Below are 22,674 nucleotides of genomic sequence, written 5' to 3' on the forward strand. Positions count from 1 at the left end.
CCATTTTAAAGATATAAAAGTAGACGCATTCGAACTGCTCCTTCAGTTGTGAAAAACATGAATGCTTATCACGAATTAGAAGAGCTAAACATGCAAGAATGGGAAGACCTTTGTCGCCGTCACCCAATCTCTTTCAGAGACATGGAGGCATTTCTAGAAGGCATCAGTGACGAGGTAGATAAATCATCTCTTGATCTTTACTGTCGACCTGAGAACACTAAGAAGAGTTTTATCTGCTCTCAATGCGAGAAAAATTTCACCAGAAAATATGATTTAGAGCGACATATGAAAACTCACACGCGAGCAAAGGAATATGGATGTAATTTCTGTTCAAGAATGTTTTATCGCAAAGATAAACTTCAACAACACCAGGCAATTTGCCAGAGAAAGGCGATTGAGGATCAATGGACAGAAAAGCAGAAGATTGCTAACGAGTTTGGTGCTAATGGAAACAGTGTTATTGGACACGATGATCGCGGCGGATCTAAGGCTCCCAAAAACTTTGTTTGCGCTCGTTGCAATAAACATTTTAAAAGGAAATTTCATTTTGAACGCCATACGAAGATACATGCAAAGGAGAAAGACTTTCAATGCAGTACCTGCAGCAAAACCTTTCATCGCCGAGACAAGAAGGTACAGCATGAACGTTCGTGTAGGAGAATGCAAATAGCTGACGACAGGCGAGATGTGTCCGCTGAGAACATGTTCAAAGCTCAGGTTGGCGGTGGAGAGGGAAGTGGCGAGGACAGTGATGTGGAAAACCACGAGTGTGAAAGCGCACTCAATGGAAACTTAAACATTTTTCAAATGAAACCACGGATTAACGAAAAGTATGATTTGTCCATTTTCCTACAAGGAAAGAAGGCCAATGTCTCGAGGAATTTACAACGAGAGCTGGAACTGAAAAAAGGCGTAAAATGGTTCATTTGCGTTCATGTGAAAATGATAAAATATAGGCCAGAGGGTGAAGACGAAATTAGCACACCGCATTTTCGAAGTAACTGTGAAAGGCTTCTACATTTGACGGACCTATCTGACCAGTATCATGAAAGTGTCGAAAAGATAAAGGAATCATTTCAGGCTTACCAACGAGAAGGCAGCGGATGGCAACTGAAAGAGGTAAAGATTACGTTTTTTGATAAATGTCTATTTGGCTCTAGGGGTTACAATATCTAATCTAGTTATTTAATCTTTAAGTAGATCTTGGATCTGTTAGGCTGTTTTGATTTGTTTCTTTTTATTGGTATAATAATTATTTAGTGTTTACTCTGTGTTCTGGTTTTATGTATGTATGCAGAACTAAAGTTGCATTTATGATATATATTAGGCTGCCTGCCTTTCTATCTCCTTAGTTATTTCAGGTAGCTAGGCTTTTTTTCATGTTAATATCACAGTATAATTATGTTTATAAATGCCACCAAAGGAAAATAAATCTTGTTGACATTGTGTTGTTGCAGTATAATTAAGTAAAACTTGTGAATTATTTTATAGGTATTAAAGCTTGACCTCGGTGTAGCTGATTACACCCCCCTTCGCGGTTCAAGCTACATCAAACTTCCTAAAACATTAAAAGACAAGAAAGCAATACTCAATGTACAGAATGATGATCAGAAGTGCTTTCTCTGGAGTGTGCTCGCTGTACTACACCCAGTTCACTGGAAAAACCACCCTGAACGCCTTCAACACTACAAACCATATGAAAAAGAGCTCCATGTAAGTGGCATGACGTTTCCCGTAAAAGTAAGTGACATACAGAGATTTGAGAAGCAAAACCCAACAGTTAGCGTCAACCTTTTTGGATTTGAAGAGAGAGAACTGTTTCCTGTGTACATCACAAAAGAGAAAAAAGAGAATCATGTAAACTTACTGCTTATTTCTTGTAATGATACAATGCACTATTGTTTAATTAGGGATTTAAGTAGGTTGTTAAGTTCTTTGACTAAGTACAACGGTAAGAGATTTTTCTGTGAATATTGTTTGCATGGGTTTGTGAGGGAGGATTTATTATTAGAGCATGAACCACTATGTGCTAAGAATGGACCGCAAAAAATCAAATTGCCAAACGAAGATAATGATGTGTTATATTTCAAAGATGTTCAAAAACAGCTCAAAGTTCCTTTTGTGATTTACGCAGACTTCGAGTCTATTTTAGTGTCTTGTGATGAGCAACAATTAGACCCCAGTGTTTCGTTTACACAGAAAACGCAAGAGCACAAACCAAGCGGTTTTTGCTATACAGTAGTTTCTGAAGTAGAGGCTTATGATACTCCACCTATTGTGTATCGTGGGGAGGATGCGGTTGATAAATTTCTAGAGCATTTATTACAAGAAGAAAAACGTATTAAGGGAATTTTAGAACATGTTGTCCCGATGTCGATTAACAATAATGACGAGCAAGCTTTTCAAAGGGCGACACACTGCCATATTTGCGACGAAGAGTTGCATGGAACTGACCGCACGAGAGACCACTGCCATCTTACGGGGAAATATCGCGGGGCCGCGCACTTTTCCTGCAATTTGAATTTTAAGTTTTCCAATCGCATACCTGTCGTTTTGCACAACTTGCGCGGTTACGACTCTCACCTGATCATGCAAGGGTTGGGGAAATTGAAAGGGGTTCCTATCACCTGTATACCTAACAACTCAGAAAAGTACATTTCGTTTTCTGTGGGAGACTTGGTGTTTATTGACTCCTTACAATTTATGAATGCTTCTCTTGAAAAGCTTGTCTCCAATTTAGCAAAAGAGGGAGATGATAAGTTTCGAGTACTTAAGAAATACACACCTGCTGATAAGGTACCTTTACTGTTGAGAAAGGGGGTCTACCCTTACGAGTATGTTGATAGTTTTCAGAAGTTTCAAGAAACGAAGCTCCCACCCATGGAGGCTTTTTTTAGCTCACTGAAAAATGAGGAAATAAGTGAGGAAGACTACGCCCATGCACAAACAGTGTTTGCCGAGTTTCAATGTAGATCGCTGGGAGATTATCATGATCTGTATCTGAAATCTGATGTTTTGCTTTTGTCTGATATTTTTCAAAATTTTCGTGACATTTGTTTAAACTATTACCATTTAGACCCCGCCCAGTTCTTTACAAGCCCTGGCCTTAGCTGGGCGGCTTGTTTGAAAATGACAGGCGTTGAATTAGAGCTTTTAACAGACCCAGACATGTACATTTTTATCGAGCAGGGAATAAGAGGGGGTATATCTATGATATCAAATAGATATAGCAAAGCAAACAACCCTTATGTAGCCGGTTATGACAAAGATCAGGAGACGAATTTTATCTTGTACGTAGACGCTAATAACCTTTACGGATTGGCGATGTCACGATCGCTGCCTGTAGGTGGGTTTGTCTGGTTGAATGAGGACGAAATTGCGGATTTAGATGTGCTAGACATTGCTGATGACAGTGAGGAGGGGTGCATTTTGGAAGTGGATTTGGAATACCCCTGCAGCTTACACGATCGTCACAACGACTACCCACTGGCCCCTGAGAGGTTGGTGGTGAATAATGACATGCTGTCTCCCTACTGCGAGCAGCTGGTTGACGAATTACAGTTGAAATCTGCGCAGGTCGCCAAACTAGTTCCAAACCTCAACAACAAGACAAAATACGTTATACATTATCAAAACTTGAAGCTGTACCTTAGTTTGGGTATGAAGTTAACAAACATTCATCGAGTTCTCCGCTTCCAACAATCTCCTTGGCTCAAGTCCTACATTGACTTTAACACAGAAAAGCGAAAGCTTGCTGCTAATGACTTTGAAAAAGACTTCTTCAAACTTATGAATAACTCTGTCTTCGGAAAGACCATGGAAAATCTAAGAAAACGCGTGAATGTCAAACTTGTGAATAACGAGAAACAGCTCAAGAAACTGACCGCCTCTCCTTCCTTTGATTACTTCAGAATTTTCTCAAATGAGTTGGCCGCGGTGAACATGAAAAAACCCACGTTGTACCTCAACCGCCCCATCTACGTTGGCTTTGCAATACTGGACTTGTCAAAAACATTGATGTATGATTTTCACTACAACTACATCAAGAAAAAATACGACAACGAGGCAACGCTGCTTTTTACTGACACGGATAGTTTGTGTTACAGCATACGAACCAAAGACATTTACAGAGATATACAAGAAGACTCAGAACTGTTTGACACATCAGAATACTCAAGAGACCATTTCCTGTTCAGCACTGAGAACAAGAAAGTACTGGGAAAGATGAAGGATGAAACACACGGCATACCTATCGAAGAGTTTGTTGGCCTGCGACCTAAAATGTACTCCCTTCTTTATACAGAAAACTGCAAAACTATCGAAAAGAAAGTGGCGAAGGGAATTGCAAAAAATGTCACGAAAAAGGAAATACGTCATCAACATTACAAGGACTGTCTCTTCAACAGAAAGAAACAGATGGCGTCCATGCATCAAATACGCAGTTTTCAGCACAATGTCTACTCTATCAAACTGAACAAAATTGGGCTTAGTCCTTTTGATGACAAGCGATACATTTCGGGTAACGGTCGTGACTCATTAGCGTATGGACATTATACTTTAAGAGACTCTAATTTAGATCAACATGATCAAGAACTGATCGAATTACTAGTTAATTTGTAAAATAGTTATATTTAAGTAATCTCCAGGAGTTGAAACATCTATTTCCCCTTGACTTACGCGCTAAATAAGAAAGAATTGATCGTTTGTTTCAAATCTCATTACTTGTCTCTTCTTTAAGTCTCGCTTATACAAGGAGAATTTAGATGTGGATCACTCCTGGGAGTTTAAGGTTACACATGTAAAATTTATTAACGCCAATTACAATAAAGTACAGTGAAACGGAAACAACAGTCTGTGGTGTTGATAGAGTAAAAATTGCATCCTTATCATCTTCGATTTTAAGTGGTCATAAATCAAGTATCACCGACGGCGAGTCGCTGTCTTGATTTCCAGCGTCGAATGATCACTCAAAATACAATTACTGACGTTGGTATGGTCAATAGGGTTGTAATTAACGGATTGATATATGAAATTACTTGATTTGAATCATCACTTGAAGTTTCTGTAGATCTATAAACACAACCCGTGAAAGCATTTTAATTACAGTACAAAAATACTGAAAACTTTCTCAAAATATACATTAGTTTTAGCAGAAAAATTTTTAACTTCTCGGAATAACCCTAGTTAAAAAAAAAGTTTGATAAAAACCTTCAAAGATTTTTTTTATGTTGAAAATTGTCTTCCTAGAAAAAAAAATATTACAATTTTCCATGTTTTTGTCTAAAGGTGAAATTTTAACTTACAAAAACTTGGAGAAAGAAAAATGTTTATGTTTTTATTAGGTTGTTTGTTCTAAACAATTTCTTCGTTCTTTAATTGAAGTTTAAAGTATAAATATCCGAACTTTACCACGGAAATCTAAACGACTGGCGTTTTAATCAGTGATTTTTACGAAGAGAGAGGATAAGATAATTTGATACACGCGCGCTCCCTCCGCGCGCGTTTCCACGCGCGTTCGCAGAGAAACTACAAAGCTAAAATGTCCCGCATGTCTCCTTTTGTCCTTTTTGTCCTTGTTTTGTCCTTTTTGTCCTCATTTTGTCCTTTTTGTTCTTATTTTGTCCTTTTTGACCTTCAGTAGCGCCTATATAACACAACGATATTAACAAAACTCTGTCATTTGCGTCAATATTCCATGCCCTTAACATGGTTAGAAGAGTTTGTCGAGACTGTCCGGTTCCGGGATGTGGAGCAAAATATCTCGCGAAATTATCTAACCATCTTACTAATGTTCATCAGCTGGATCTCAATCAAAGAAGAAAGTGGCTACAAGAAGCAAAACTGCAACCTAAAGTTAAAGTAATCATCTATCAAAACACTGAGAACAGCCAAAAACTTAAAGCGCGTACCATACCTCCGTCTATTCAACAACAAGGCATTGACATTAACTACCAGTTATCCACACCAAGAAAATCAAAGGATTTATTAAAAAACAGAAGTAAAGGCATTCGAAAAACAGACAAGACTAGCAAACGGTCTAAAATAACAACACCTCAACATCTACGGTGGCTTTCTCTGTAACGTTTTTGCATAAACATTTGCTGTTGGATGACGCGTACATATAGGTTTAAGTCAGTTTTTGCAATCTTTGTTTGAAAGAATGTAATGTCAACGGCTATTGTATAAATAAAAGTGTATTTAAAGGGGAAATTAAGTGATTTTCTTCAGTTCATTTCCTTAAAAACTCTTATTATTTACTTAAAAGATATTCAATTAACGTTTCCAGAATTAGGGGTTTCGCTTAACTCAAAGGCCTTACTAACTTGCTTTTCCCAAGGGTTATTATCGGAGCGAAAAATTCACACTCAAATCTTACAACAGTTCAGTTACATTTCTTTAAAGTGAACTTTCTTACTGTCAAAAGGTTCTAAACGTTTTCCACTTCAAAATTTTGTATTAAGTTAAGATCATAATTTCAAGAAATCATTTAACTAGTTTAGTGACCAAGTGCAAACAACGCCAAAAATAATCAAACTAACAATTATTACAAACAGCAAAATAGATTTACAATTGCGCTTGCAATGACGGGGTCATTTTGATTTCATTTTGATTTTAACAATATATATTGAGTCATTACTGAGTAAACCAGTTCATTTTCGATTTATTTAGTTGGGTGCGAATGGCTTTTACTAGAAGTTAGCAGTAGAAGTAAGAAATTATCAAATCAGACAGAAACAATAGAAGAAAAGAGCTAATAGTGCTAAAATCTCGTAGAAACTCGAGTTGGCAAAACTCACAGCAGGTCATTTTCGCATTTTACTGATTTAAGAAAACTTTCTTACTGTCGGATGAGATTAATACATTTCCATGTTTATGAAAATTTATGTTCAGATCTACTTATCAATTTCAGTTGAAGAGTAAACAGCGACAAACAAATCGAATCAAATGCTTTTACAAACTACAAAGAATTGCGCCTACAATAAGCGGATCAGTATATTTCCATTTCTTTTTTCTCTGTGCTTATTAAACAAATCTTTTCATACCTTTAAAAGTGCGTTCCGTTTTCTTCAAGCATTCAGTAAACCATGCATCAACAAATTACAATACCTCTCGCTCTTGCAAATACCTCTTTACTGCTTTGGAACACTGTCCTGGACAAATTTCGGTAATCCACATGTGGTAAACTTGGTTTTTCGTTCAGGGAAAACCATTCAAAGTATAAAGAAATCTCAACTCCGACTGCAGAAACGGCTAAACGAATTTTAACAGTGCGCCTACATGTGTTTGAAAGTGCTGTAGCTACGCTTTTGTTTAAAGGCAAACACGGTTTCTCAAAGGACATCAAACAATTAGGCGGTCAAATATGTTCACAGATGCGCTTCAATGATTTGGCACAGAAGCTTTATAGATGTTAACGTTATAGGTTAAAAAAATTTGATATCGAAAGTGGAAGACCCCCGGACGCTCGCATTACTGTACACATATTAGGTGTTTAGTTTTATTTTTAATAAAGATTATAAGATATCTTGCCCCGCAATCAGTGACTGGACAATTACAACACACTCACCTTCTCACCATAAAATGATCGGTATTGGTAAGAAAGAATAGCGCATGGCACACTTTTGCGGGCGAAATCTCATGTTAACATGTTGTGGAACCGTGTCGTTACTAACATTTCGATTTCTTTTTTAATGGGCTGATTTGAATACTTTAAAAGAGTTCTATGTTCCACATCCAGAATATCGTTTACGCTCTTGTTCAAATACAAACTCGCGGTTTTTGCAAAGGACAGCCTTGAAACAACTATTTAGTAAATATCAAGCTCAGTTAGCCCAGGATGTAGACAAAACTTCTCATTTTTACTTGTTAAGCGTTGAAAACTTTTATTTTTATTAGCGGGATTTAGGCCGGTAAGCCATATTTTGAAATAAACACTTTAAAGTCAGTAAACTAAGGATCGTTTATTAAACAAAAACAAAAACAATAGTGCTAATAACTGAATTCTTTTAGTTTGTAAAGAGCAATATACACGCGTACGAGAAAGGATTACAAGAATTGTTGCTTTATTTTTTTCCGATTTGCTGATTGATAGGGAGAAAATACTTTTCGCATTTTCACTACACAACTTTGGAAGGAAAATGTTTGCTTTGCTGAGCGGGTTTTTAAAGTATAAAGTAATTTATCGTTTACAGACCCATTCAATTGAGAATACACATTGATATTTCTCCCCATAAAATAAAATTATACGTTTATTTCATCATGTTATGAAGTCCGCTTACTAAAATCATAATTTTTGCAAAATATTTATATCTACTAATTTTTGACAATAAACCAGAAGGGAGGGGGGAGGCATCATTGCATGATGTTATGCTCTAAAAATATCTATTAGTAATTACATCATCCGATTTATTTTTAAACTATGATGTCATCCTCTATAATTGGTCACCCATTACGTCATGAACGCCCCTACACCCTTGAGCATACGTCCCTTTACCCGATGATGTCATCCCCCAGAAAGGAAAATTACGTCATCCCCCGGGGGGATTGTGACGTCCTGTACGCCCCTTACGCCCTTGCCCATGCGCCCTGGCGTTGAACTCTTATTCTTACACTACTATAAATAAAATACTTCATGGAAAGTGCGCGCGTACGTTATTTACGCACGAGTTGCTGAAGTATCAGAGCACATAATGTTTACACGTTTTTAGTGGGAAGAGAACGTTTTTAGTTCTTCATCGTTTTATTATGATAAGTTTCACCTTTGACTTTGTCTTCGACCCCACAAGGTCCACAAAATAACGGCGGTGACCTCCAATTAGACCTCCTGAGAGCTCATCAGACGGGCCAAAGCAACTAGCGGCCGACGCCCTTCCCGTGCTTTCGGATAAGCTTGTTTGTTTTTTTGTTTGTAGGAAGGGTATTCAAGGTCACACATTCGGATTGGTTTACTGCGGGTCATCTTTTATCGGCCACTAGAAATTGCCTGGATGGAGAAAAGGGGTATGGGTCAGAAGCATTTAAATTAGTTGCGTCAGTTAAGTTTCTTACATTTTGTTACTTACCATTTTAATTACGTGCGCATATTGTATAAGCGTTTAACTCAACAAAAACTCTTCATTACGATCACAAAGCAAAGTAGATCTGGATAATTAGAAAGGACTCCACTCTCCCTCCCCCGGAGTCTGTACGGGCGGTCAATCGTTCGTACAAAGTATAAACGATCGAGACAAATTATATTTGATGAGTTCTAGTATTATAGATAGAAAACAGATATCTTTTAAATTCAAAGCGGTGTAAACAAAGCGCTTGATCTTACTTACGAACGAGTATCGTATATCGATTGGATGTTACGCCTCAGTATAACCCAACTTTTGTTGAGCAGCAACAACAGGAAATAACGCGTCTTAAAGGCCCGTCCATGAAGCCATGGGGCTCCTTGCTTTAAAATAAGCCTTAGTAGGGCCGAAACAATATAGTTTTTTGACTCCGCTCTCCCTCCCCGGAGTCTGTACGGGCGGTCAATCGTTCGTACAATTACGTGACTATCAAATTTTCTTGCTCGCCTTGATGGGTTTACCAAAGTTTCTTGCCCGTGGTGCTCCGCTCGCAAGCTTCGCTTTGAACTAAAAACTTGCATAATATCTTAACTTTTCGCAAAACATATTTTTAATTATGAGACTTTAGTTATAAAATTAAAATACTTTGCACGGCAAAAGCAGAAAGTTTAGATAATAAAACTTATTCTAAAACAGTAATTTTTTTGTTCTGCTCTTTTTCTAAAAAATATATATATAAATATTTGCCCCTCACTTAAATAAATCTTAATTTTATCCATTACATTTGGCTATTAACAAAGGTAATAAACCCTATTTACAATGTTCAAGTTATGCCTAGTGTCAGCAAATTCAAGAATTCATTATCTAATAGTTATCCAAAAAGCATCATCAAGGATAATTAACCGAGATGGGTTAAGGTTTAGACGGATAATACAAAACGGCTAACTTGGGACGGACGTTTTTCTCAGATACACCAACCGCGACCTACTCCTTTACTAAGGCACGGTCAGGTTCCAGACCTAGATAAGGATGAGTGATCCTGAGCAACAATTTCCATCCAATCCAAGCCAGATTGAGGTAAATGTTGGTCGCTTGAATGGGTTCTCGTGCCAACACTGTAGCATGAGATTATAACTGCAGCCAAAAAAAAATCATGATCATAGCGAATCAGAAGAGTGAAATGGTCGGATACTCAACCTGGAAAGTTCCACCTCAATTTGTTTATTTAATTTTTATTACATCATAAAATTCTGGTTTTACTTTAAGTGGCAACAACTAGGAATGGAAGGTCCTAATTACTGACTAAGCCCTTTGGCTCGCCAAAACTCCAAGGCGAAGATGTGCTATGCCTAACATACTACAACAACCGGTAAAAATATTCTTCCCTGCCACTGGTTATATGCAGCTATTTGACTATTTCCAAACACCCCTCTGTAACAGACCCAGTGGAACCCGACCCAGTGAATTATTTCTCCATTTCCAGTAGAAATTTAGTCTCCCTGGTGCCCAGCGAATATTTTAACTTTACCCAGCTATTTTAATGCTTTCCCAGTGACGGTGCGGTGTGAATTTTACATACCCAGCGTATTTTTGCAATCAAAGAAAATAATAATAAAAAACAACAACTAGACCTATCCCGATTGTGCTCATAAAATGATGAAAAGTTGTTGACTGGAATGCCAAAAAGTTGTCCAAAAAAATTGCCAAATTGACTAGTAGGAGGAATAAAAACAGTGGTGTAAATTTGAACCTTGTGACATTTTGCATTTTCTATTCAAAAATAGAGTTGACCCTTATTTTGCTCACTTGCACTGGCAGAAAAAAAAGAAACCATCTTTCATACCCGGGTTAAACCCAGTCTAATTTCGATTGGAGTCTGTTCTGGAATGTACTAAAAACACTGAAAAATGGACAACTGCAGACTGAAAATTGTAATTTCCAAATTAAACATTTCATTTTTTAAGAGCATTTTTAATGCCAGAAATCCAGTCAAGGGAACCAACGAAATGGCATTTCATTTTTCATTCCTCGAACGCGGGTTGGTTTGTGTTTTCGCACGACACTCTGTCATGTCATGTATTTGCTACTTGAAATTAATCTTACAGGGCTTCATGCTTATTCCATTGAAAGGAGGAATAAAAACGTTTCGGAAGAATTCAAGCCATGAAAATGTTGCAAGGCCCTTCCGTACTTAACCTCGAACATTACTTCTCAAACTCATTAATAATTCATCAAATTAAAAATCCTAACTGTGAAGGAGGTTTGGATATCAGGTCTTGATTAATTAGCATAGATTTTTATGATTTTATTTCTCCGTTTACTCCGCAATTTTTGTTTCGATTAAGAAGATATATCAAACACTCGAGACAGTGTTTCACCGGCTATACAAACACCTCGAATTTCGTCAAAAATACTCCGCTGCGGGTCGTATTTCCACCTCTTTCTCAGCGTTTGGATATCCGGATTAAACACTGTCGCCCGTGTTTGATATACAGTAGAACCCCGGTAACTCGAACTCGGATAACATCGAACAACCCCGCTAACTCGAACTAACTTCCATTTCCCTTGGATTTGACCTCACTTTTCAGTCATTTTTACCCGGTTAACTCGAAAACCACGCTAGCTCGAACTAAATTTCGTTTCCCTTGATGGGATGATCAAACTCCAATTCCGGTTTCTTCAACTCGCCACGGTTGCCCATTGATCAGCACAACGAACAGATCATGTATTTGACAGTCATTTTCCGAAGAATGTATGGTTGTGTTAGAGTTTCTGACGAGATAAGTTCAATTTGCACTGAACTGTATACTGAAGTGCTGAAAAATCAGTAAAATATAAATTATTAACTAGGCAAATAAAATTTTTAATCGACCCCGATAACTCGAGACCCGGCTAACTCGAACTGCTTTTCGTTTCCCTTCAGAGTTCGAGCTACCGAGGTTCTACTGTATTACTTGAAACTGCTGGCTACTGCATGAAAAAGTGCGATTTTTCATTTGTAAAACGTGTGTTACAAAGCCAAATATTAAACGGTTATTTTGTGTTTTGGCAAGCTTAGATTAGCTCACACACCTCCTACACTTGTTATTGGACACCTCCTTTGTTTGTTTTAAAAAAATTCACCTATGCACATGTTTGTGTCTTCCTTGCGACCTTGACAACTACTTCCCTTAAATAGATCTAAGATTAGCTCTCTCTTGCTTAAAATAGTTGTATTTATCTAGTTGTGATTGGTTAAGCCTTGGTTGCCTCATTTAGTTAGCTGTGTTTATCCGAGTACTTTGTTTTTAAGCCAACCGGTTTTCTTTTGGCTAGCATCCCGGTTGTGCTTTCAGTAGACAAATTATGCATGTGTATAGTCAAGATCGGATAAGCAAAGTACAGCAGAGAAGATCAACAGAGAAGAGAATAATAAACAGTCTAACTACAAGAAGATTCTACTACCTCCCGCCTTGCTTTAATAATCGAGTGCTTCTCGACACGTTCACGAAATTCTTTATTTAATTAAGCTTTTATTAAGATGACTGTTGAATTTAACTTTCGTTTTCTAACCAGTCTCGCTTACTAAGCGATCTACGAAACAAGTTAAACAAGACAAGGAAAGAGCGAAATGTCCTTCGTAAATGACAGGAACCCTCAAAAAAGCTCAAATGTTTTCTATTAAAGGAGGGCATTGTCTTTCACTAAGTGACCTTCCAAGCAACTCAAGAAAGAAAAGGAAGACAATAGCATCCGGTCCCAAAGGCTAGAATGTAATTGTAAGAACGTTAACAGAGAACCAATCATCAATGTAGGCTTGTCATTAACAAATTTTGTTGCAAAATTTGATCAATCTGCAAGAAATGCGAAGAACCCTTACATAGGAACGCATATCGTCGTGTCACATGCTTGACAAGCGACACGAGTCAGTCACATGCTAAACACGTGACACGAGGCAGTCGCGTGATAGAAACGTGAGCGAAGATATTTCCCATTTTGTCTCGAATAAAACGAACAATATCTACATTTTATTTCGGCAAACTCCGACCATTGCGTTGTTATGTTGCTTATAGTTTAAGCTACCGGTATATTTTATTTTCCATAGCTGTTTTTGGTTTTGAAAAGCGTGTCTCTATTTTTAGTTCCTTATGTACCTTGAGATATAACAATGTAGTTGGAGAATTGGCTTTTGCGAAAGCGTTCAAGTGACAGACACTTTAACCATGCTGAAGCGTTTTCTTCTTTTGTAATTGTATTTATAGTGACTGCACCATGTGGTCGCTAAGATCAAAGCAACAATATTTTGATCGGAGATAAACAGTTTTGACTATCTCCCATAAGATGATTTCCTTGTTTTGTTACCATATACGTTCACTTACCTACTTTCTTTCAAACTGATCTAAAACAAATATACTGGACTCAACGGATAGCACGCAAATCTCATCTTAAGAAGAGTAAGTTTTAAAGTAACTATAGATTTTTAAAAAAATTCAAACCATTTTGATTTTTATTTCTCTTTGCTTTAGATTATGATAATCAATTTAGAAAAATCAAACTGGTTTGAAAAATTTTAAACTAAATATAAATTTAAACCACAAATAGCAGTGCAGCTGGAGATCTGGCTGGTGCGAGAGAATTGCAGTACCTTGGTTCTGAAAACCAGCGTTTTCACAACATTGCCGAAGGAACCGCGCTCTTAAAAGTTCCTTCATTTGTGGCAGATTTGTATCGGTCATTTGCCAAAGATAATGGAACTGTGAAGAAAAAATCAAAATGGATTCCTGCTACAGTCCATTGTCTTGAAGGTCAAGGTAATTTTGGTTCATTTTAAGCAAGTTTAATTTAGCGGACGCTGCATTCATTCTGGTTCTTGCTTAGCCAAAGGTTTTCTTTCTCTTCTTTGGAATTCTACAGTATCACAGAAAAGAAAAATCTCCTATAGATGTGTTCAGTTTAAATTGGATCTGACAGATAAAGAGGTCATTTTTCTTTAGGTAAATATCTATCGAAACTGACTCCTTTTACCAGTTCGATTTTTTTGTAAAGTTTGTTTTTCTTTTACAGCCTTACCACTGAAAGAATTCATTTGCACCAGTTGTGATAAAATGCTCCTAATAGCTCGAATAGGACTAGCGATTCCCGAAGATTAAAATTACAGGCCATGTTCTATTGGCTAATTAACTTTAGTCATAAACTTTCAGGCTTAATATAGTCAAACATTCATGTTGCCAATGTGCGTTTTTTATGCGGATTTACATGATTTTAAGGTTAATGATTTATTTGCATCAGTTTGGAGTGTTTTTTTTTTTTATAGCAAGCATAGAACCAGCAACCCCTGAAGTTTTTATCCTTCTTCTTCCGCAATTGTATTTGTGGTGTCTTCGCACCATATGGTCGCTAAAATGTACAAACAAAGCAACAATATTGTGCTCGGCAATGAATAGTCGCGAAGGGCGCCCATTAGACAATTTCCTTCTTCTTTAATCTATTATCATATAAACTAATAAGGTTTTTTCTTTCAAACTGGTTTTAAGCAAATACACTGGACACTGGATAGCAAGGAAATATCTTTTTGGAAAACCTTGTTTTGAAGCTATTGTAGATTTTTACCTAGGAGCTTTAATTTTATAAGTCAAGCAAAATTAAAATAATTTATTTCCAAGCTTGTATTTCTGAAGCCAGCTTGGATGTTTACATTAACCTTGGCGTAGTGTAGTATAGTGTAGTCAAACCGGACACACAAGAACATAAACAATTCCTTGACAAACAGATAAGGTGGCCTTATCACACGAAACCTGAGTTTTCATATCATATCGCACCAACTCGTGTGACGCATGCATTACCAACAATCTTTTGGAAACAAAAATCACTTTTAGGAGTGGAAGAACATTTTTAATATGGTGATTTTGTTTCTATTCCTACCTTATGTTACCCTGTACATTAAGAGTAACGAATTGATACATACAATTAAAAAAGGTTAAAACACGACCAAAGCAATCAATGGAACTTTATCAAAGTTAATTTCCTGTTTGTGTCTACCGACCAAATGTTTAATGAAAAACAATTCGCTGTTGGAAAAAGCTCCCTGGCCAATTTCCGTCGCTTTATTCGATAAAGGATTCAAAACATTGTCAAACCAGCTTGTCAATCACCCAGGCTAAAAGAACCAAGAATTTTGGAGGTCAGGCTGAACATGTTCTTATATTTTAGGGTTGTTCAATTTTTCACAATTCAGGCTGATTAGGTAAGTCGTTCTGTAACCATTTGCAGAAATACTAATACATTTTTATATGTCAGTTATTTTTGACATATTTAGATTTTAAATTGTCTATATTACACTGTAGCCTTATGGAAAACATATTCCAAGTGACAATCCAAAAAAATGTAAATCAAAGAAAACATATACACAAAAACTTTTTTGTCACAAGTTTCTTACACGATTAAAATCCAGAATTTTGAAAATTTGAGAATTTTCAAAATGCTAAATTTCAGTCAGTGGGTTCTTAAATCTTTAGGTTCTTATATACAGGTTTTTACTGTATTAAGATTTTGAACAATCCTCATAAAATTAAATTGCTTGCTGGCTTAATTTTGACTTCAAAAAAAAGCATAAAGGACTTTAACCAGATCTCTCATCAACTTTCAAAGAGAACGATGGCAAAGCATTAAGAAAAACCTCTGTACTGCTCAGAAACCGAAAAAGAGAGCGGTTTAACATCCTTGCAGTTAGTACGTAGAACAAATTTGTCAATTTTCTTTTTCGCAGCCACTCCGGGAAACAACGGTATTTTCTACAAACTGAACGTCTCCGATATCCTAACCAATGAGTCCATCCTTTCAGCCAAAGTAAGAGTAATGGTTAAAATCCCTGGTCGTCCCCAGTCACCCCTCCCCGCGAGTGGAAACCTTGTCCTGTATGATCAGCTCGACCAGAGGCCCGTTCAGTCGGTTAGAATTAAGGGAGGAGGTGCGAGGCTGGTTGTGTTTCCTGTTCTTGATTTGGTAAAAAGGTGGATTAACTACCCGCATCTCAACCATGGTGTATACATCAAGCTGCTCTCTAATCGCCTGGAGGATGGAGATTCTCTGCTAGTGATGATCGATTCTACTGGTGAAGCAAGAGATAACAGACCACTGCTGGTCGTGGAAACACAGTCCAAACCTCAAAAGGTTGACACACTGCCATTTTGGAAAAGGTAATCAATTCATGCATTTCTGTGTTTTATCACGCTTAAAGGATATCAGTTTTCATTTGCCTCGACTGCCAAGTGGTGTTCTTTATGACCGGTTGCCCAAGTTAGCCAAAAAAAAATCAAAAGCAGAAAAGCTAAAATGGATACAACATAGAACAATCAGTATATAGAAAAATCAGGGACTAGTATACGTCACAATTTTTTTGTGACCAATTAACATGAGGTTGAGGCTGTCCACAAGTTCCTGACATTATTTTTCAAATAAACCTAATGTTGCGCAATATGATAATTGCAAACAAAATGCTGACGTTGCTTATTATGGTCTATATGATCAAAACAGAATCCAAAATTACAATATTTATTCAGCAAGCTTTCAGGAAATATATACTTTATTGGGGTTAGCAATGTTGGTTTGCACACAATTTTTCTTGAAATGCAAACGCCAATTTTCCTTCCGTGATACCTTAAATATTCTACTTTTATAATATTTACCATACATATTTATCCAGTTTTACCGGTTTTTTTTTAATAATTTTTATTGTTGTGATAAATTGATTGTCGTAATGCGCACATGAAAACTAATAAACAATTATCCTGTGAATATCGGAATGTTCAATCTTGCGGAATATCATCAGATACTAAGCCGACGGGGCCGTAGGCCGAGTTGGCTAAAATCAGACAATATTCCACAAGATTGAGCAGAATAATTGTTTTATTATTCAACAAATTCTAAACGAAACACATCTTGCAGCTAGAAAAGCTGTGGTTATGCAGCTTTTTGCAAGACTTCGAATGAATATTGGCAACCAATGTATAGGAAATCTATTATGTACGGATGATGGATAACAACAACATTTTGTCCATACATGGGCCACGCTGGTATTTGTTGAACAATGATAGTTGATATTTGCGCAATATTTACTTATCAATTATTATAAATTATTATTATTATAGGTAAATCCACGATTTTAAGTTTCTTTTAAAAAAACTGTTGACCCGCATACATCGCGTCGGCAGCCAGTAACCACAGACAGACCAGGCTAATGCTTGTATTTGTTGTTAGACCTTGCTGGTAGAGCTATATCCGGAAGGGCCATGCTGATGCACCCCCAGAACAGTCCACCTTGCACGGTCAGCCCCTTTGTTGCAGTGTCTTGTGTAACTGTCCAGTCGAATTCGAGAGATGCCGATGGTGCAGACAAATGTGGCATGTATAGAGGGTGGCAATCCTTTTCTTTGCGTGAAACCAGCAATGGCCATTTTATTTTTTATGACACGTGATTTAGCTTCCCTTCCCCCTAAAATAAGTTGGTAAGTAAGTAAATAAGTAAGTAAGTCAGTCAGTTAATCAGTAAGTAAATAGGTAAGCAAGCAAGTAAGTAAGTAAGTAAGTAAGTAAGTAAGTAACACGATAAAAATAAAAGCTAAAAAGGTTATTTACACTGTTTAAATTTGTATAAAATATTTAAACTTGTTAAAAATTATTCAGATAAACTTATTTAAAACTAGAAGCTAAAGAGCTTAATTTCTTGAAATACGAAAAGTTGAGTTGTCGAGCAAGTTGTGAAAAGCTTAAAAGAGGTTCCAAAGCAGTCTAGTGGCTCATTTTAACCATATTTATTTATTTATGTTTTTACAGTCATGGGCAAAGGACAGATCGAAAACCGAAGTCCAGACACTCTCGTGCCATCCGTGACCAAGGACCTTGCTCCAGGCGCCCTATGCGAGTTGAGTTCGGGGAGAATATTCGTTGGAAAGGTATTGTTGTTCCTACGTTCTACGACGCCTACAGGTGTGGAGGAGACTGTAAATTTCCATTGGATAATAAAGTAGGTTTACAGACTTATCAAACCTACGTAGCTGGCTGTTTTGTTGGGTGATAACGCGCGCACGAGCTAGCGACGAAGCTGCGACAACGCTGCAGCCCTCGCAGCTTCGCCGCTCGTTATTCAAATAAAACTGCCAGCTACGCAGGCTTATACTTATTAAGTGGATTCCACTGAAATCTGTCTCCCTGGCGTTATAAATTAAAGTTAAAAGCAAACGAGATTAGCTTTGAAAACTGTTCAGCCCAAATCGCAATCCGTTTCAATCTTTTCCACTTTTGGCCATCCGTACCTTATTTTGTACTTTCTGTGCTACTGGAATGGTCCTTTACTGTTTTGAGCGGTTATTTTTATATTTCACCGAATTTGATGGCCTTTTTCCATGCCTAAATTTAGCTAAAATCCGTGACAAAGTTTCATTAAGTCAGTCAATCATAAGTTCTTTTCTTTTCTAGGTTAACCCAACTCAGCGCGCCATACTACAAGCCATTTTATATTCTGCGGGACTGGACCAAGGTAGTGGTGAACCATGCTGTGTCCCAATAAAGCTTCGCGGAATAAGTGTTATCGAACAACATGATAACGACTACAGTATGAAATTCCATAAAGAGATGGCTGTTGAGGAATGTGGATGCCGATAAAATTCAGGCTCAATATGAAGTGGAACAAGATTTCAATGCTGGCCAAACGCTAGAGTGATTATAAGTTAAACCTTAAAAGGAAATGGCTAAAACGCAATGTAGGAGGGATAGTATATTTTTTCCCTAACGCTTGCTGATTGTAAGTTATTTTAAAATAAAAAATGACGAAATAAGCAAGGAATAACGTTTCGTTGTCTTCATGATCTCATAATCTTCGTGATCTTGTCGTTTTTGCCGCTTTTGCCGTCGACCGATTAGCTCAGTTGGTAGATCGCCAGATCTAGGGGACCGGTCATTATTTATCGCCTGGGGGGGGAGCGGAGGATTTTGGGATAAACATGGTGAAATTTAGGTGATCCCCCCTTTAAACGTTATTCCATTAAGTGATCCCCCCTCATTACTATTGATAACTTTCTTGATCCCCCCTCATTACTATTGATAACTTTCTTGATCCCCCCTCATTACTATTGATAACTTTCTTGATCCCCCCCCCCCCCCCTCGATGTCTTTGCATCCATTGCATATTCAGTTTCCAGTTATGGAGCCCTGACAAAAATATCTTCTGCCAAACCAACACTCCGTGAAATTGAAGATTTTTTGTAACAGCATATCCAACAGATTAACGACTCTGTGTTTCGTCGCAAGTAATCTGGGTTCAGGAACTAGCTGCTTGAACACTGAACAGCAAATGCGATTGGCGCTAAACATGCTAAACAAAGATCTAGAGGAGCTGTCAAACAAAGCGAATAGTTTTCCTAAAAAGTGAGAAATACGGAGTGTACCAAAACATTAATAAGTTCATTTCAGGCATAATAAAGAGTCGCATTCGAAGGCGATAAGTTCGCTTATTTAGTACCCGAAACCTGAGAACCCTGTACCCGGAACCTCAGTCCGCTACTATAGGTTTACAAGAGCCGGACCAATCTCTAGGAGAGGCGACAAATGCTTCATGTTTAAAGCAGCTACGTCGCGGACAACGCAATCCCCATATTGAAAAAAATTGGCAAGTTTGTTGTTTGTAATCCGTCCTAATCTTCGTCAGTCGAAACCAACCTCGGTTATTTTCGCATTTTTATTACTCCTTTGTTGTTTTTCTATGTTAGAAAACTATTATTTTGAGGTTTCCTTCCGTTTGGAAGTAATCAAAAAAATTACGTAGACTGCCGTGACATTGCTCCTTTAACTCTTGCTTGTCCGGCCCTGTAAATATCAGTCATAGAAGACTGATGACCAAACAAATTCGCAAAAATCTGCGTTACATCCCCTCCCTGTGAAACTTTCAGGAAAGCGTGACTAGGCTTTTACCCAGTCTCTCCGCAAATTTGAGCTAAAACACTTGAATGTGGCCTACACGACGTACTTCACAACTCAGTACAAAATGGCCGCCGATGCGATCGGCGCGAAGCTTTGAGCAAACGGCGGTTGTAAGGGCAGAGAGAGAGCTTTTGAGATTGTTTAAAGAGAAAGAAGGCAGTACTAATGGGATTTCTATTGATTTTGATCGTCAACTGCGAAATACAAGCAGGAATGAATCGAAATTGAGGTAAGAGTGTGTACTTGGTACGATACGGTACTAACACATTTGGTCTGAAATGCACTGAAATATTTGCTTTCTGCGTTCGAATCCTCGCCTGGTGCTTGGAATGAATGCCTAAATTTATCTTTGAGTACAAGGAGATCGTTATATTTTGAGGAAAAGGGTTTTTGGGACAAAAATATTCGAAATTCCGGGACGCTACTTGGCCGAAAAATATATGCTAATTTATGCAAATTAGGTTATTCATGAAGCTTAGATAAATTGTAATAAATTCTATATTCATTCTTTTTCAGCCAAGATTGCTGGATATGTTGCCAATATAACAAGGAACGTTTTCGCGCTCAACTTTTTCTTATAACCTTAAACATTTAAGAAGCTTGTACCTTTTTGTCCAAAATTTTTGGTCACTTTATGCTGATTTATGCTAATTAGTTAAATATATTCAGAAATATTATGGGTTGTTTCTGAAAGCCTGTTTCATAACCTTTCAAACGAGATATGGCTTTCCTCTCAGTTGTAAATATCTCCTGAGAAAATAAATAAAGGGACAATGTATTCAATTTTGACTGTTTTTTCACAATGTTTCAGTTATCAGGGGTTATGGCTCACAATTTAGAATTCACCTGTCATGTTCAAAGATGAATATTAGCTAAGCACGTTTTTAAAGGAAAAATATAAAAGTGTTAAAACAAAACGTTCTAGATATAAATTGAAATGTACACATTCCACAGTGTATTTTGTATGCTCTCAAACTTGCATTATCCAAACAGATTTGAGTTGTCCTGCATCTGATTCCTCCCATAATTTTTAATGATCCCCCCTTTTGGGCTGTCAGTTGCGACTGATCCCCCCTTCTGTTCATCTATAATTCAAGTGATCCACCCCAAAATCCTCCGCTCCCCCCCCCCCCCCCAGGCGATAAATAATGACCGGTCCCTAGACTATCGTGTGGGAGGTCGAGGGTTCGAGCCCCAGACCGGACCAACATTATTATTAGCCGTTTCTTTGGGAGAAGCGCTGCGTGACATCCCAAAAAACGGTTGCGAAGGGGACTACTATTACACATGCAACAATCTTTTTCTTTTTTGAATGCCACGACCAAAGTTTTTGTCCTTTCCATCCCCTATTTTTTTTTTTGGCTGCCACAAGAAGGGCGGGAAGAGGGGGCGCATGAAAGGAGGCTATTTTTGTCACTCCGTAATTGGCCGTCAATGGATCGTTAGAAAACGTTTTGATAATTGCGATTAAAGATGAAATCGACCTTTTTTGTTTTGTGATTTGTGAAATACAAAATTAAATTTCGTGACTTCGTTACAAGATCCTCACTTATTGCCTCTTCCTCTAAGTGCTTTGAGTTGTCAATATTCCGTCAAGCTTGAGCGTGTATTCAACCTCGCTCCTTGGACAAGAACATCATCCCCTGATGAGACATCTTTGTAATACTAAAAACAAAACTGGCAATTGTTTCTTATTCGTGCTCGCGCAGTACCTTTTCAGCTAAGTGAAACGACTAAATTCTGATTTTTTTCTAGGGCTGTAAAATAGCCAAACATTATGTCTTGTCAATGTGATCTGTGCCCCTCGAACGTCAAAAATTTGTTTTCATTGAAAAGTTCTACTTACAACCTTAGAGGCGCAGATTTCCACATTCCCAGATTTAATACTGTCACCTATGGGAAACACTCGCTAAGATATATCGGGCCTATGCTGTGGAATCGACTCCCAACTAACTTAAAAAACTTACCGTCTCTGCAATCTTTTAAAAGGCAGATCACTTTAACTAACCTTTCACTGAAAATTGAACATGGATGTCACAACTGCGTTTTATGTAGTACATGATTTATTTTAAATACGAATTAACTTATTTTAAAATTGTTATTGAAATTATTTGTAAATAGCGTAGTTAAATTTTAGTCTGTTTTTATTGTAAATATCAATTTTAAGTCTTTTTATTATTATTATTTTTATTTATTTTATGTGTCCCCTATTAGTAGAGAGTGTTTCACTCTCGGCTAGAATTCCTTTGACACATTAATAAAGTTGTTGATTGATTGTTGATTGATTGTTGTTTACGTCGAGGCATGTTCATTCAATAAGTTCGTACCAGGTCAAAGTTAAACCAATAAGATTTTAGGATGGAGGTTGATATCTCAAAAGCAGGAACAATTGCTTCATTCGTCCTTTCAATTCGTGATTAACGTGCCGAGAGCTTAATAGCAAGAGATAATTGATTCAATTGAAACTGCCACATTTGAGGCCAATTTTTTTCCAAATCACTTGTATTATTGAGTTCTGGCGCTCTCAACCCTTCGGTGTGCCCACGTCAAGGGTCTTTTTCCTAGCAACGTGTAATCCATCGTGTCAGCAGCCTGGACCAAGGGTCTTTAGGGACGGACCATTAAAACATTGATTGGCGGGGGGTGGGGAAAATACAAAAAACAT

At 37.5% G+C, this 22,674-nt stretch overlaps 2 protein-coding genes across 2 annotated transcripts; both read left to right on the forward strand.

Annotated features, from left to right (window-relative positions):
- Positions 1-531: 531 nt before the first annotated feature.
- Positions 532-5,056, forward strand: LOC144638576 (uncharacterized). Its single transcript, XM_078497767.1, has 2 exons — positions 532-1,119; positions 1,492-5,056. The coding sequence occupies exons 1-2, from the start codon at positions 661-663 to the stop codon at positions 4,618-4,620; spliced, it is 3,588 nt and encodes a 1,195-aa protein (XP_078353893.1). The 5' UTR covers positions 532-660; the 3' UTR covers positions 4,621-5,056.
- An 8,202-nt stretch (positions 5,057-13,258) lies between these two features.
- LOC144638979 (protein decapentaplegic-like) lies at positions 13,259-18,741 on the forward strand. The gene is made up of 5 exons (XM_078498247.1): positions 13,259-13,281; positions 13,638-13,846; positions 15,802-16,231; positions 17,868-18,057; positions 18,510-18,741. Exons 1-5 carry the CDS (start codon positions 13,259-13,261, stop codon positions 18,693-18,695), a joined length of 1,038 nt encoding a protein of 345 aa, XP_078354373.1. The 3' UTR covers positions 18,696-18,741.
- The last annotated feature ends 3,933 nt before the right edge of the window (positions 18,742-22,674 follow it).

This window comes from Oculina patagonica, chromosome 14 (assembly GCF_052425735.1).
Source record: "Oculina patagonica isolate OP01 chromosome 14, crgOcupat, whole genome shotgun sequence".
Taxonomy (NCBI): Eukaryota; Metazoa; Cnidaria; class Anthozoa; order Scleractinia; family Oculinidae; genus Oculina; species Oculina patagonica.

Coding starts and splice junctions, on each gene's coding strand:
- LOC144638576 (XM_078497767.1), top strand. CDS start 661: ATGCAAATAGCTGACGACAGGCGAGATGTGTCCGCTGAGAACATGTTC. Junction 1,120..1,491: donor GCGGATGGCAACTGAAAGAG/GTAAAGATTACG, acceptor ATTATTTTATAG/GTATTAAAGCTTGACCTCGG.
- LOC144638979 (XM_078498247.1), top strand. CDS start 13,259: ATGCTGAAGCGTTTTCTTCTTTT. Junction 13,847..15,801: donor CCATTGTCTTGAAGGTCAAG/GTAATTTTGGTT, acceptor TCTTTTTCGCAG/CCACTCCGGGAAACAACGGT. Junction 16,232..17,867: donor ACACTGCCATTTTGGAAAAG/GTAATCAATTCA, acceptor ATGTTTTTACAG/TCATGGGCAAAGGACAGATC.